At 43.0% G+C, this 16,142-nt stretch overlaps 1 protein-coding gene across 1 annotated transcript in view; it reads left to right on the top strand.

Moving 5' to 3' along the window:
• Window positions 1-16,142, top strand: part of gria2b (glutamate receptor, ionotropic, AMPA 2b) — a 149,131-nt gene that overhangs the window by 35,677 nt on the left and 97,312 nt on the right. The window contains 1 exon segment of the mRNA XM_072584268.1: window positions 12,862-13,101. Coding sequence (XP_072440369.1) covers window positions 12,862-13,101 — 240 coding nt within the window.

Below are 16,142 nucleotides of genomic sequence, written 5' to 3'. Positions count from 1 at the left end.
TTGATAACACAGACATGAAAGACAGACAAAGTTACTGAGTCTGGAAATCAACAGTAAATCCAGATGATGTCATCATCATAGGATGTCTCAGCAAATTACCTCTATGTTTTATAGATTCAAAGGCTCATTTGTTATTATAATTCATTAAACTTTCTTTTTGGAAGAAAGGGGTTTCTTGTATTTGTATCTTGCCTTTAAGAGTGCTCATGTTTAAGGATTACGTGGTGTATACAATGTTATGACTCTTCCCGGAACTCAGTCTCCTATGAATTTGCAAGCTTCATGTAGCCAAATCAACTGATTTTCTCTTTTTTATTCCAAACTGATTCTTATATATTTAATTCTAATCTCCTAGTTTTTTTTATTAACCCCCCCCAACTACTAGCAAACATCGTTAGTGCTTAATTATCCCCAGCACCCATGTTGTGTGCATGCAGGTGTAGGATACAGTGAAGAAACAGCCGAATCAATTGATTTGTTGCAATGACTGCTTCACAAATTATAGTGTCTTTAATGGTTTTAAAGGAACTAATGCATGGAGTTAGTCAATCCCTCATGAATGATTGATTATCTGTTTTAAGTTGGGAAATTTTCTGACTCCTCGAACTTGAATCAGGAGTAACTGTGCAGTTCCTGTACAGTTGTGGAGATGGGATCAGCATGGGTCATGCAACTCGATCAGGGAATAAAAGAAGGATCAGTAAGGGAGCACTTGGCAGCAAGAAGTAGATGTAAGCATTGTTGGTCCTGGGCAGAGATGCGAATCGAGAATCTCGTGAGTTTCACCTTTAGCTGGTTGCTGCATTGGAAGGGACTGTTGTACACTTTCCATAGGATAATATAGTCATTGCTGCTGCCAGTTTATCTTGCAATGACAGAGTACACAGTATAAAGTTATGGCTGGAAAACGTTTGCAAGGTACAGCCCTGGAGATGCCAGTATCAATCGCTCCTCCTCTCCTGTGTCTGGTTTACTTGATTTTGATTTTGTCAGAGCTGATCAATATTTTATAATTATATCAACACCTACTCTGAACCTGTCTCTTCTTTTCAACCATTTCCACTATTGCCATTCCCTTTGGCTTTTTATTCTGTGACACCTGTTCTCCTGTGCCCTCCAACCTTGCCCTGACTTTCCTTCTGTTCCTCTTGCCTTTTTTCACAGCATTAAATCCCACCACTTTTCTGCCTCAAGTTCTGGAGAACAGTCATACTGGACTCAAAATATCGGGTGGAATCTACCCAGCCCCTGAACAATGTGGGGCATGATGGGAAAGTTAAGAAAATTGGGTGAGATGTGCAGTGAGGATTTTCTTTATGTCAATAACAAAAAGTTTCATTTCCAATCAAGATTCGATCAGCAAGACTAAATTCTTGCTAGTGAGCAATCCAATTGCACAGATTATTGTTCATGATCAACCTCATTACCACTGAATCTCATCTAATGAATTTGCAGTTTCCCATTCTCTGACGTGCCAGCTAGATACTAGTTGATAAGATCTCCTGACATGAAACTGAGAGTGATTACTTAAAGATTCCAGCTTGCCACTCGCTGCTATGAGCATCCATTGTGGAAACCTGGCACCAACATCTTAACACATACCATAGACAATGGCTGCACACACTACATTTCCACAGATATTGGCATCTGACAATGTTAATACCAGTCTCGTCACACCGTCATGACACATCTTTGAGCCACTTACAGTATGGTTCTGCACTTAGAACATAGAACCGTTTGGCCCTCAATGTTGTGCCAATCAGTAAACTAATCTAAGCCCATTCCCCTACACTACCCCATCATCATCCATGTGCTTATCCAAGGATTGTTTAAATGCCCCTAATGTGGTTGAGTTAACTACATTGGCAGGTAGGGCATTCCACACCCTTACCACTGTCTGAGTAAAGAACCTGCCTCTGACATTTGTCTTAAATCTATCACCCTTCAATTTGTAGCTATGCACCCTCGTACAAGCCGACGTCACCATCCTAGGAAAAAGACTCTCACAGTCCACCATATCTAATCCTCTGATCATCTTGAATGTCTCTATTAAATCCCCACATGGCCTTCTTCTCTCTAATGAGAACAGACCCAAGTCTCTCAGCCTTTCCTCATAAGACTTTTGCTCCAGACCAGGCAACATCCTGGTAAATCTCCTCTGCACATTTTCCAATGCTTCCACAACCTTCCTGTAATGGGGCGACCAGAACTGTACACAATATCCTAAGGGAGGCTACATTAGCATTTTGTACAGTTGCAACATGACATCATGGCTCTGGAACTCAATCCTTCTACCAATAAAACCTAACACACCGTATGCCTTCTTAACAGCACCATCAACCTGGGTGGCAACTTTCAGGGATCCATGTACATGGACTCCAAGATCCTTCTGCACATCCACAATACCAAGAATCTTTCCATTGACCCAGTATTCTGCCTTCCTATTATTCTTCCCAAAGTGAATCACCTCACATTTATCTGCATTGAATTCCATTTGCCACCTCTCAGCCCAATTCTGCAGCTTATCCAAGTCCCCCTGGAACCTGTAACATTCTTCCACGCTGTCTACTCCTCCACCAACTTTATTGCCATCTGCAAACTTACTAACCCATCCACCTATGCCTGCATCCAAGTCATTTATAAAAATGACAAACAGCAATGGTCCCAAAACAGATCCTTGTGGCACACTACTAGTAACCGGACTCCAGCCGGAATATTTTCCATCAACCACCACTTGCTGCCTTCTTTCAGAAAGCCAGTTTTAGCTGAACTGCTAAATCACTCTCAATTCCATGCCTCTGAATTTTCTCCAACAACCTACCATGTGGAACCTTATCAAAGGCTTTACTGAAGTCCATGTATACCACGTCAACTGCCCTACCCTCATCCGCTTGCATGGCCACCTTCTCAAAAAACTTAATGAAGTTTGTGAGACATGACCTCCCTTGATGACACCATGTTGACTATCTCCAATCAAATTGTTGCTTGTTAGATGATTGTAAATCCTATCTCTTATAATTCTTTCCAGAACTTTTCCTACAATGAATGTAAGGCTCACTGGTATATAATTACATGGGTTACCTCTGCTGCCCTTCTTAAACAAGGGGACAACATTTGTATCCTCCAGTCCTCTGGTACCAAGCCTGTAGACGATGATGACGCAAAGATCAAGGCCAAAGGCTCTGCTATCTCCTCCTTAGCTTCCCAGAGAATCCTCGGATGAAACCCATCTGGCCCAGAGGACTTGTCTATTTTCACTCCTTCTAGAATTGATAGCAGCTCCTCCTTACTATCCTCGATCCTTTCTATTCTAATAACCCGTATCTCAGTCTTCTCCTCTACAATATTCTCTTTTTCTTGAGTGAAAACCGATGAGAAATATTTGTTAAGCACCTCCCCGATTTTCAGAGTCCACACACAACTTCCCACTTCTGTCTTTGGCACTATTCCTACCCTAGTCATCCTTTTATTCCTCACATACCTATAGAAATCTTTAGGGCTCTCCTTTATTCTATCTGCTAAAGATTGCTCATGTCCCCTCCTTGCTCTTCTTAACTCTCTCTTTAAATCATTCCTAACTAATCTGTAACCCTGCATAGCCTCATCTGAACCATCTTGCCTCAATGTCACATAAGTCTCCTTCTTCTGCTTAACAAGAGATGCAATTTCTTTAGTAAACCACGGTCCTCTTACCTTATCACTTTCTCCCTGCCTGACAGGGACATCAAAGACACGCGATATCTGTTCCTTAAAGCAGCTCCACATTTCGATTGTCCCCATCCCCTGCATTTTGCTACCCCATTCTATGCCTCCTAAGTCTTGCCTAATCACATTATAATTGCCCTCCCTCCAACTATAACTCTTGACCTATGCTGTGGCATGTACCGATCCCTTTGCATCGCTAAACTAAACATAACCGAATTATGGTCACTCTCTCCAAAGTGCTCACCTGCCACTAAATCAAACACCTGGCCTGGTTCATTACCAAGTACCAGATCCAGTGTGGCCTCCCCTCTTGTTAGCCCTTCGACATACTGTGTCAGGAAACCCTCCTGCACACGTTGGACAAAAACTGATCCATCCAACGTACTAGAGTTATAGCATCTCCAGTCAATGTTGGGTAAGATAAGACCCCATAATGACCCTGTTCCTTTCACTCCTGCCCAGAACTGATTTGCCAATCCTCTCCTGCACATCCCTGGAACTCTGCAGAGGCCTATGAAAACCTCCCAGCAGTGTGACCTCTCCTCTTCTGTTTCTAACCTCAACCCATACCACCTCAGCAGATGAGTCCTCATCAAAAGTTCTTTCAGCCACCATTATACTGTCCTTGACTAACAAAACCAACTCCCCCCCCCACCTTTTACCATCTTCCTGATCTTAATGAAAGATCTAAACCCTGGGACCTGCAACATCCATTCCTCACCCTGCTCTATCCATGTATCCGAAATGGTCACAGCATCAAAGTTCCAGGTACCTACCCATGCTGCAAACTCACCTACCTTATTTCGGATACTCCTGGCATTGACGTAGACACATTTCAAACCAACTTGCTGTCTGGCAGCACATTCCTGTGACCATGAAATCCTGTCCCTGTCCTCCCTACTCTCATCCACCTGTGTACTGGAACTATGACACAGATTCCCATTCCCCTGCTGAGCTAGTTTAAACCCACTTGGTGGTGGATTGTCAATAGCAAATAAGTAAGATAGGCAGAGGATTGGAATGATTATGAGTTTGCAAGGATCAGGTGGGTGAGAAACTTTGGATGAACATGTTGCATGCAATAGTGAGTGTTGGATTCAATGAGCCTTGGTGAGATACATGTGCAATGACAGACTTCGAGTGTAGCGTGGTTTTGCAAGTGAGAAGTAGCAGATAGAAGATAGTGGCACTTACCCTTATGGAGCACAGATAAACATTAATCTTCTTCCTTCTTTGCCCAGGGCACTGTTGTGACAGGACCTCTCAGTCACTGTAGCTGAACTGAAGATCCAACCTACTTTTCATGGCCATTTCGTTGTGGGCAATGGTACAGGACCATAGCGTGAAGTGTACTCTGTGGCTTGCAGTGTCTGAAACGGTGTGGAATTGGGGTTTAAGAATGGCACCAGTGGCCTGGACATCCCAAAGGTCTGGCAGTAATGAGCACATGTGCCTGACTTGCTGCACGATTCCATGGTAAAGATAAAACAAAGAAATTCAAGTGTTGAAGGTCTGAAACAAAAACAGGAATTGCTGGAGAAACTCAGCAGATCTAAGGAGAGAAAACAAAGTTAATGCTTTGAGTTCAGTGACACTTCTTCAGAGCTGATGCCAGTTAAGAAAAGGGGGTATTTATATTGAGGAAAGGGGATTGGGGAGAAATAAAGTGAGTGGATAGGTGGAGATGGAGCCCAGAAGGGGGAAAAGAGGTTTGGGCAGATAAAGGAGTTATTGATAACAAGCTGGGAAGGAGAAATGCTGACAATGGAGAGATTGGGTAGGTGAAAATGAACAGCTATGCTGAAAGCAGTCCATGTCATGACAAGGCCTGAGGTACCAGACCGGGTAAAAGAAATGGAAGGAGGTGTTCAGGTTCGAAAAGTATTGACCTCACGATTGAGTTCTGAAGGCTGCAGGGTACCCAAATGCAATAGAGATGCAGTTCTTCCAGCTTGCATTGAACCTTGCTGGAGTACTGCAGCAGGTCTGAGACAGAAATGTTGGCCAGGGAACATGCTTGATAGGACCCTTAGCTGTGTCCAACCTTTTGCCCTCACCCCTTCTCTTCGCTCCCAGGACACCATTAGGGTTACCAGTCCTCACTTTCTACCCCATCAGGATTTCACAGGAAGCATTCCATCAAGGACAGCCTGGTTCTCTCCTCTTCCACTCTCAATACCTCACCTCTCTTTTGGGTGCCACCTGCCAAAAGAGATGGGATTCTGACTGATCAGAATTTCTGAGCTTTTGTAGGCTTTCAGTAAATAATTTAATTAGGCCGCCTGCTCATTCCCTTATATGAACAAAAATGTAAGAAATAAGTCAAGAGTGATAAAACCCATTTGTTCCATCAAAACACATCTCTTAACTGGAAATGTTCTGTGAAACTGTCTGTGAAAATGTTCTCAAACTTCCAGTTGCCTGCAACTTCAACATGCCACCATGTTCCCTGGCCAACACTTCTGCCTTGGGCGTGCTACAGTGCTCCAGTGAGGTTGAGCGCGAGCGATAAGAACAGCATCACATCTCACACTCAGGGACCTACACCCTTCAGGACACCCTTTCGAGCCTGAACACCTTCTTCCATGTCCTTTACTCATCTCATAACCCAGACCCTGTCATGACACAGGCTGCTTTCAGTCAATTAATGTTTACGTACTCATTGCCTCCATTACCAGCTTTTTACCTTCCCTGGCATGCTATAAAGGGGGCGCAGTGGTAGTCTGGCGCACTGACCTTTACACCGCTGAAGCCAAACGCCAACTCGAGGACACCTCTTCCTACTGCTCCCTCGACCATGACCCCACCCCCCATCACCAAACCATCATCTCCCAGACGATACAGAACCTCATCACCTCAGGAGATCCCCCACCCACAGCTTCCAACCTCATAGTCCGGGAGCCCCGCACTGCCCGGTTCTACCTCCTTCCCAAGATCCACAAGCCTGACCAGCCTGGCTGACCCATTGTCTCAGCATGCTCCTGCCCCACTGAACTCATCTCTACCTACTTTGATACTGTCCTATCCCCCCTAGTCCAGGAACTCCCCACATACGTTCGAGACATCACCCACGCCCTCCACCTCCTCCAAGACTTCCGTTTCCCCGGCCCCCAACGCCTCATCTTCACCATGGATATCCAATCCCTCTACACCTCCATCCGCCATGACCAGGGCCTCCAAGCCCTCTGTTTTTTCCTCTCCAGACGTCCCCAACAGTACCCTTCCACTGACACTCATTCGTTTGGTCGAACTGGTCCTCACCCTTAACAATTTCTCCTTTGAATCCTCCCACTTCCTCCAGACCAAAGGCATAGCCATGGGCACACGTATGGGCCCCAGCTATGCCTGTCCCTTTGTTGGCTACGTAGAGCAGTCGATCTTCCGTAATTACACCGGCACCACTCCTCACCTCTTCCTCCGCTACATTGATGACTGCATTGGCGCCACCTTGTGCTCCCGCGAGGAGGTTGAGCAATTCATCAACTTCACCAACACATTCCACCCTGACCTTAAATTTACCTGGACGATCTCTGATACCTCGCTCCCCTTCCTGGACCTCTCCATCTCCATTAGTGACGACCGACTTGACACAGACATTTTTTACAAACCCACTGACTCCCATAGCTACCTGGATTATACCTCTTCCCACCCTATCTCTTGCAAAAATGCCATCCCGTATTCCCAATTTCTCCACCTCCGCCGTATCTGCTCCCAGGAGGACAAATTCCACCATAGAACACACCAGATGGCCTCCTTCTTTAGAGACCGCAATTTCCCTTCCCATGTGGTTAAAAATGCCCTCCAACGCATCTCGTCCACATCCCGCATCTCCACCCTCAGACCCCACCCCTCCAACCGTAACAAGGACAGAACTCCCCTGGTGCTCACCTTCTACCCTACAAACCTTCGCATAAACCAAATCATCCGCCGACATTTCTGCCACCTCCAAAAAGAACCCACCACCAGGGATATATTTCCCTCCCCACCCCTTTCCGCCTTCCGCAAAGACCATTCCCTCCGTGCCTACCTGGTCAGGTCCACACCCCCCTACGACCCACCCTCCCATTCTGGCACTTTCCCCTGCCACTGCAGGAACTGTAAAACCTGTGCCCACACCTCCTCCCTCACCTCTATCCAAGGCCCTAAAGGAGCCTTCCACATCCATCAAAGTTTTACCTGCACATCCACTAATATCATTTATTGTATCCGTTGCTCCCGATGTGGTCTCCTCTACATTGGGGAGACTGGGCGCCTCCTAGCAGAGCGCTTTAGGGAACATCTCCGTGACACCTGCACCAATCAACCAAACCGCCCCGTGGCCCAACATTTCAACTCCCCCTCCCACTCTGCCGAGGACATGGAGGTCCTGGGCCTCCTTCACCGCTGCTCCCTCACCACCAGACGCCTGGAGGAAGAACGCCTCATCTTCCGCCTCGGAACACTTCAACCCCAGGGCATCAATGTGGACTTCAACAGCTTCCTCATTTCCCCTTCCCCCACCTCATCCTAGTTTCAAACTTCCAGCTCAGCACTGTCTCCTTGACTTGTCCGGACTTGTCGAACCTGCCTATCTCCTTTTCCACCTATCCACTCCACCCTCTCCTCCTTGACCTATCACCTTCATCTCCTCCCCCACTCACCTATTGTACTCTATGCTACTCTCTCCCCACCCCCACCCTCCTCTAGCTTATCTCTCCACGCTTCAGGCTCACTGCCTTTATTCCTGATGAAGGGCTTTTGCCCGAAACGTCGATTTCGCTGCTCGTTGGATGCTGCCTGAACTGCTGTGCTCTTCCAGCACCACTAATCCAGTATATGCTATCACCCTTTGTCTGCCAACTGTCTTTCTCTTGCTCTGGGTCCATCGCCACCTATCTGCTCAATCCTTCCTACCCGCCTGACTTCAGCATAAATACTGCCTTTTCCTAGCAGATTTCCAGTGAAAAAGGACAACTGGACCTGAAACATTAACTCTGTTTTTCACCAGAGAACTCCCAAAGCTACCAATTTTGTTCTGCAGTTTCTGTTTTTGTTCCAGAAGAAGAATGCCAGGAACCATTTGCATAATTAATGAGATGAAGAGTGAAAGATTTGACGAGAAAAGTGCAGACTGGGAGCCACCTGCCAAAAGAGATGGGATTCTGACTGATCAGAATTTCTGAGCGTTTGTAGACTTTCAGTAAATAATTTAATTAGGCCGCCTGCTCATTCCCTTATATGAGCAAAAATGTAAGAAATAAGTCAAGAGTGATAAAACCCATTTGTTCCATCAAAACACATCTCTTCACTGGAAATTAGTGGATGAAAAGATGCGAATGGTCAGTTGTTTGTCAGTGGCATTTGGAGGATAGGAAGAAGAATTGATATTTTGTGTGTTAATGACATCTACCCACTGCGACCTGGGTCAATCCTGCATTAGAGTTTATCTAGTGTGTCTAACAGCAATGGGAGCAGCTGGAGGTGTGTTACATCATTACCACGCTTGGTCTTACATAATACCCCTTCCCTCTCTAAACTATTGACGTAGGATCTAAGCTCTTTGCCTTGTCCTTTCTGCAAGTCCAGATCTTATCTGCTGTGCAATGTTATGCTGGTTGATACTGACATACGCATCCAGATCTCTCCAGGCAATTTAATACACATTTCTTTGTGGCTGCGCATATGCTCAGCCCTTATGCTCAGCAAATGCCTCTTTTTTAATTCTTTTATGGAATGTTGGCATCGCTGGCAACATCAACATTGATTGCCTATCTCTATTTGCCCTTGAGCTGTATGGTTTGTGCTATTGCAGGGGGTAGTCAAGAGTAAATCACATTTCTGGGGTTCAGGAATCACATTTAGCTCAGTCAATGGTGGCATATTTACTTCTCTGAAAGGCATTAGTGAACCACATGAGTTTTTATGACAATTGATAATAATTTCATTGTCATCATCATTGAGACTAGTTTTCAATTCCAGATTTTTAAAACATTAATTGATTTCAAATTCCTTTATCTCCTATGATGTCCAGATCACTAGTCTGGAGACATTCTCTCTACACCACCCCATTACTGTTGGGTTGCTGTGTGTGCAGTTGATGATGTCCTCCATCTATGGGAAAGTAACTGAAGTGCCCAATCATTCTGACAGGCATTATTGCAGGCCAAGCTCACATTCTAGGCAGCTCTGACCATTGAGTCTTTGTCTTCTGGAATTGTGAGCTAATGAATGTAAAATTATGGGGGTGTCTCCAGTGGAACTCTTGAAAGACCGAGAAGCAAAATATTGAAGGCTATAGTGACTTAAAAGTCACTGATGAAGCAGGGGAGGCATCTAGGAGACTACAGGTAGCTGCCATTACCTGACATGACAAGCCTTGAGATACTCATACGTAGACTTGCCAAAGAGACCTAGCCCCTTTCTATAAACCTTATTTCATAGCCAGTGGTCTTGTGAGCTGCTCTCCGCTTTATTGCTCCCTGTGACAGGCTATTTCTGCTTAGGCTTTTGATTGAACAAGAGGTAAAGTTCCTCCTGATCTGAAGTCTGCTCTAAGATAGTGAAAGTATCACCTATCTTGATAAGATTGAACCTACATACAAAATGCGGGAAATAAATTAATAGCAAAGGTACTGAGGTCACACCCTTTCCCATCATTGCTTCCAGTAGATGAAGCTTTACAGTGTGGTCTGAAATGTACAACAATTCCTTTTTTATTTATTTGAAAATTGAAAACACGGTTAGTCTACTGCTTCTGTACTAACTGAGATCACCATGAAAACCCCTGTATCCCCACATCAGCCCCTGCCTGAAGTGTGATGACCCTCAAGTAAATTCTTGACAAGCTGTCTGGGCCTGATGAGAGAGCAGCCTATGTGAAAGCTTCATATAAAAACATTAAAAACGCTGTTTAATCTTGTTAGCAAGTATCGAGTGCATAATGTTACAAGGTTTTTTCCAACAATTTTGCTGGAATTTTTCTGTGCTAGCTTTTAAAGTCTTCTGCTTACTTACGTCCTTTACATAAATTGTTGCATGTGGTTTCTCGATCCTTGGAGGTCTACAGTTTATCCTTTCTATCAAGAGATTAATTTGAAGAATAGATTTTTAAAAACAGATTTCTGTTCCTTTTATTGCCAAAATACTTTTAAATGGAGGATATTTATCATGTTTGGCAGTTCCTTCAGAATATGCAAACTAAGCATATTATTCCAGCAAACATTGGAAAAAGTTACATTTAATGATAACAGAGTCCAATAAATTGCTGGTTTGAGATTCTGCAGTGTTAATATCAAATTTGGGTAATAGGAAATAAATTCCATCTTCACTGATTTGATGTTCCATGCACTTCTGGATGTCTGTTATTGTAAGTAATATTACATTATTTTATTGGTATTGATTTGTCAAACATTTTGACCGTGAACATCAGCTCACTAAAAACAGAAAAACTGAATATAAAGAAAAGTATAGCTAATAATGCTATAAAGTAAATGTATCTGTGTATTGGAATGTTGATTGACAAGAAACATAACTTCCTAGTGCTTTATTTTGTGTAGTTATTTTAGTAAAATTCCAAGATAACCATGGGCCATAACCTATATTGTTTGATCAATGTATTCATCTGAAATTCATCAGTACTAAATGGGTATGGGGCAGCACGGTGGCTCAGTGGTTAGCACTGCTACTTCACAGCGTCAGGGACCCTGGTTTGAATCCACCCTTGGGTGACTGTCTGTGTGGAGCTTGCACCTTCTCCCCATGTCTGTGAGGGTTTCCTCTGGTGCTCCGGTTTCCTCCCACAATCCAAAGATGTGCAGGTTAGGGTGGATTGGCCATGCTAAATTGCCTATAGTGTTTAGGGATGTGTCGGTTCGGTGCATTAGTTGGGGTAAATGTAGGATAATAGGGGAGGGGTGGGTTACTGTTTGAAGGGTCAGTGTGGACTTGTTGGTGCTGAAGGGCCTGTTTCCACACTGTAGGGATTCCATGATTTTGTGTTAATGGCTCTGCTAAATGGTGAAAACTTCTGCTGCACACACTAATAAAGACAATGTTGGAAACACAGATAACACAAAAAAAGGTTGATCTTTCCTCAGAAAGAAATTAAAGACTTATAAGGACATATAAAGAACATCTTATAAGGAGGAGAAGAACCAAAGACAAACAAAAGCTTGTAAATAGGTGGAAAGCAGGAAATAATAAATCATTAAAGTGATAATGAGTTTTGAGAAGATTTATAGGACAAGCCAAACAGAGATACACACGAGAATTCCTGGAAGCATGGAATTCCAACCAGAACCTTGTCAAAAAACATATTGACTTGGATCCCATTTACTGCCACCTGAGAAAAAGAACAGGAAATGACATCACCACAGGAAATGACACCACCAGCCCAAGGAAACCTAAGCACATAAAGACAAAGTGGGCCATACCACCATTGCTTCATCCGGAGACTCACTGATGAGGTTACCTAGTATGGTGATGAAATGTCTGAAAATGAACCTTCCAGCTCAGCAAGCAAACCTACATCCACACACTAAAGTGATGATGATAGAAATGTATGAATGCGCCAGTAGCCCAGAGGTGTCATGGAGGAAAATCAGATGGACACTAATCTGCAGACCCCTGCCATCTATAAACTGTAAATTCCTACGCTAAGACCCAGTTTATAACCCCTTCTTTCCAGTGGAACCTTGTGACAATACCTGCACTGATTTCTGAGAGAAAATGTGTGCTGCAGTTAGTAGTGAAGTTTTTGAGGCAATTTTATGTCATAGGGCCATAAAGTTCCAGTAGAAAGATGAGGATTTTTCAGCTTAAATCGTACTTCAGTAAAACAATGTAAAACAAAACAAGGACAAAGATCAGATTGAGATTAAGATGGATCATTAAAAAGGGAATCAAACCATGAAGTTACACTGATAGATGGTACAGAATTGCTCACACTTGTAGTGTAATGACTGGTTATCCAACATTCATTGTGGACATGAATAAATTGAAAGAAGTACAAGTAAATCACTGGATTGAATGTATATGCTCCACCGGTACAATTCCATTCTCACAGAAAAACAAGTTTTGTTTCAGGTTGAGAACATGCCAGTGGTAACAAAACTCTGATTGATTTTTGAGTGTTCATAATTTTAAAATTCTTTTTGACTTTCTTTCTCTCTCTCGCAGTCTGCTCCCAGTTTTCGAGAGGTGTCTACGCTATTTTTGGATTTTACGACAAGAAGTCTGTCAACACGCTTACGTCATTCTGTGGGACACTGCATGTTTCTTTCATCACCCCGAGCTTTCCTGCAGATGGCTTGCATCAATTTGTCATACAGATGAGGCCAGATCTCAAGGGTGCTCTCCTTAGTTTGATTGAATATTATCAATGGGAAAAGTTTGCTTATCTGTATGACAGCGACAGAGGTACACATGTTTATTTTTGTCTATATGTTACACTAAACTTGTTTTCTTTTCTTTTGGTGCATTGGGTATGTATAATCATTACATTGTGAAGTAATCTAACAATTCAGCTAAGTTAAAAATGATAACACTTAGGGATGAATACAGGGGTGAATAATCTAAATCTTAGTAAGTTTGCAGATGAGACTAAAATTGGAGGTGTAGTGGACAGCGAAGAGGGTTACCTCAGATTACAACAGGATCTTGATTGGATGGGCCAATGGGCTGAGAAGTGGCAGATGGAGTTTAATTCAGATAAATGCATGGTGCTGCATTTTGAGAAAGCAAATCTTAGCAGGACTTATACACTTAATGGTAAGGTCCTAGGGAGTGCTACTGAACAAAGAGACCTTGGAGTGCAGGTTCATAGCTTCTTGAAAGTGGAGTAGCAGGTAGATAGGATAGTGAAGAAGGCGTTTGGTATGCTTTCCTTTATTGATCAGAGTATTGAGTACAGGAGTTGGGAGGTCATGTTGCAGCTGTACAGGGCATTGGTTAGGCCACTGTTGGAATATTGTGTGCAATTCTGGTCTCCTTCCTATTGGAAAGATGTTGTGAAACTTGAAAGGGTTCAGAAAAGATTTACAAGGATGTTGTCAGGGTTGGAGTATCTGAGCTATAGGGAGAGGCTGAACAGGCTGGGGCTGTTTTCCCTGGAGCGTCAGAGGCTGTGGGGTGACCTTATAGAGGTTTACAAAACTATGAGGGGCATGGATAGGATTAATAGGCAAAGACTTTTCCCTGGAGTTGGGGAGTCCAGAACTAGAGGGCATAGGTTTAGGGTGAGAGGGGAAAGATATAAAAGAAACCTAAGGGGCAACGTTTTCATGCAGAGGGTAGTACGTGTATGGAATGAGCTGCCAGAGGATGTGGTGGAGGCTGGTACAATTGCAACATATAAGAGGCATTTGGATGGGTATATGAATAGGAAGGGTTTGGAGGGATATGGGCCGGGTGCTGGCAGGTGGGACTAGATTGGGTTGGGATATCTGGTCGGCATGGACGAGCTGGACCAAAGGATCTGTTTCCATGCTGTACATCTCTATGACTCTATGACTCTTAAGATGAGATGCATACTCTGAAATTTCATTTAGTATTTTTTAGATTTTTGTCCAATAAAAATGAAAGTCAAAACATCCCTGAAGAGAAAGGAATTTAATTAATTCAGAATAAAAGATAAACAGGCTTGATGATGATGATGATGATAATATAGTCCTTATGCTTGATGCATTCACTCTTTCACTAATCTTTCAAGAAAGTAAGAGAGGGGGTGAAACAACAAAAGCTTCTACAGTTTGATCCCCCTGAGTTGCATTGGCTGTGCTCACCTGAAACTGGTATCAAACCTTTCAGTGTATGAGTGAAGTTGAGGAGGCTACTGTTAAACTTGACAGAACCTGAACAAAGCATGTTAGTGGGCATGCCATTTCAATCCTTTTAGATATTCCTATTAGCTTCACAGCTAGGAATACTAGCAGCCTACTATGGTATCCTATCACCTGTCCACCCTTCCAATCCCTCTCCTTCAGTTACCTCTCCTCCTCTGTCTGCTCAGGATCTCGACCTACAGGGAGGGGTAAAGTCTGATCTGGTGAATCATAAGAAGTTCTTGAACAGCAGCTGATATATGGGAACATGATTTCCAATTTAGAGTGAGCTTTACTGACAGCTATGGATGCACATTCCATATACAAAACACTTAGTCTTATAAATAAATGCAGTTCCATTTTTTTAAAGTAATTCCAATGATGAAATAAATAGATTTCTCTACTACTAATGTAGTTCAGGTCTGAATTTGCTATGAGAAACCGTTACAGCCCAGTTGATATCATTCTTGTTCATGAGACAAAAGGTTGAGAGATTAAATTTTAATTTAGGATGATACAGTAATAATTGATTTGTGAGTACCACACTGACAGAGTGCTGCACTGTCAGAGTACAGATTTTGGGGGAGTGGTTAGATCAATGCTCAGACTACCCTCTCAAGTGGATGTAACAAATCCAGTAACACAGGTCCTGGTTACTATTTGTCTCAAATTAACATCATAAAACAGATTATCCAGTCATTATCACATCGCTGTTTGTGGGAGCCTCATGTCTGCATATAGGCTGTTATGTCTCCTACATGCATGACATTGATTACACTTAAATAGTGCTTAATTAGTTGTATTGTGCTTTGTGACATCCTGCTTGAAAGGGTGAAATTGTGTATATATACTAACTCCCTCTTGATTGACTCATTGATCCTGCATGTACAAAGAATGTGTCCTATCTTTCATTGCAGATAGTTGTTTATATCACTGCTTTAGTTCCAGGTGATGTATATACTAAATTACGTAATCCTGAAGGAAATTTTACTTAAGTGATTCATGGATTTAGGACAGTATTTTCTGACAGTATCATGAAAAATTAGTTTTCAATCCTGTTCCAGTGTCTTAAAGTAATCATACTCATCAATTAATAACTGCGGTGAAGAATTTGATTTACTCTCCTGTGACCACAATCCATTTCCTACTTTGTGACTTAATTAGAGCATTAGAAGGGTTTTTTAATGGTTGTTGCTGCTGAATGAGGAACAGAAAATTTAGAATCAGGCAAAGGGAAAAAGGTAAGTTGCAGGTGTTGTTATGGAGCTTGAGAGCGAACACGAGGGGGGAGACAGAGAAGCCCATTAATGTTCTTCACCACATATGGAAGAATTGGGGCAGGATTGGAGATTTGCTTTCTGTCATTAAACATTAGGCCAGTCCAATGTTTCTTCTGCAGGAAGATGCAGGAAAATGGAGCAGCTTTTTTGATTACCACATCAATGGAGGAACATGCTGATCAGGAACAGTCACAAATTGGCCAAAGGAAGGAAATCGATGACTAGTAGGAATAGATGGGAGGCTTTATTGTTGCGTTTGAATCACTCTTCCCTCATTATTCTTCTTGATGTGCGAGTCTACTAGAAGTTATAAGGAAGGGAAATCAATTCACACATATTTTCATACATTGATTGGAAA

Source organism: Chiloscyllium punctatum, chromosome 14 (assembly GCF_047496795.1).
Source record: "Chiloscyllium punctatum isolate Juve2018m chromosome 14, sChiPun1.3, whole genome shotgun sequence".
Lineage (NCBI taxonomy): Eukaryota > Metazoa > Chordata > Chondrichthyes > Orectolobiformes > Hemiscylliidae > Chiloscyllium > Chiloscyllium punctatum.
This window is presented reverse-complemented; position numbering and strand designations above follow the sequence as displayed.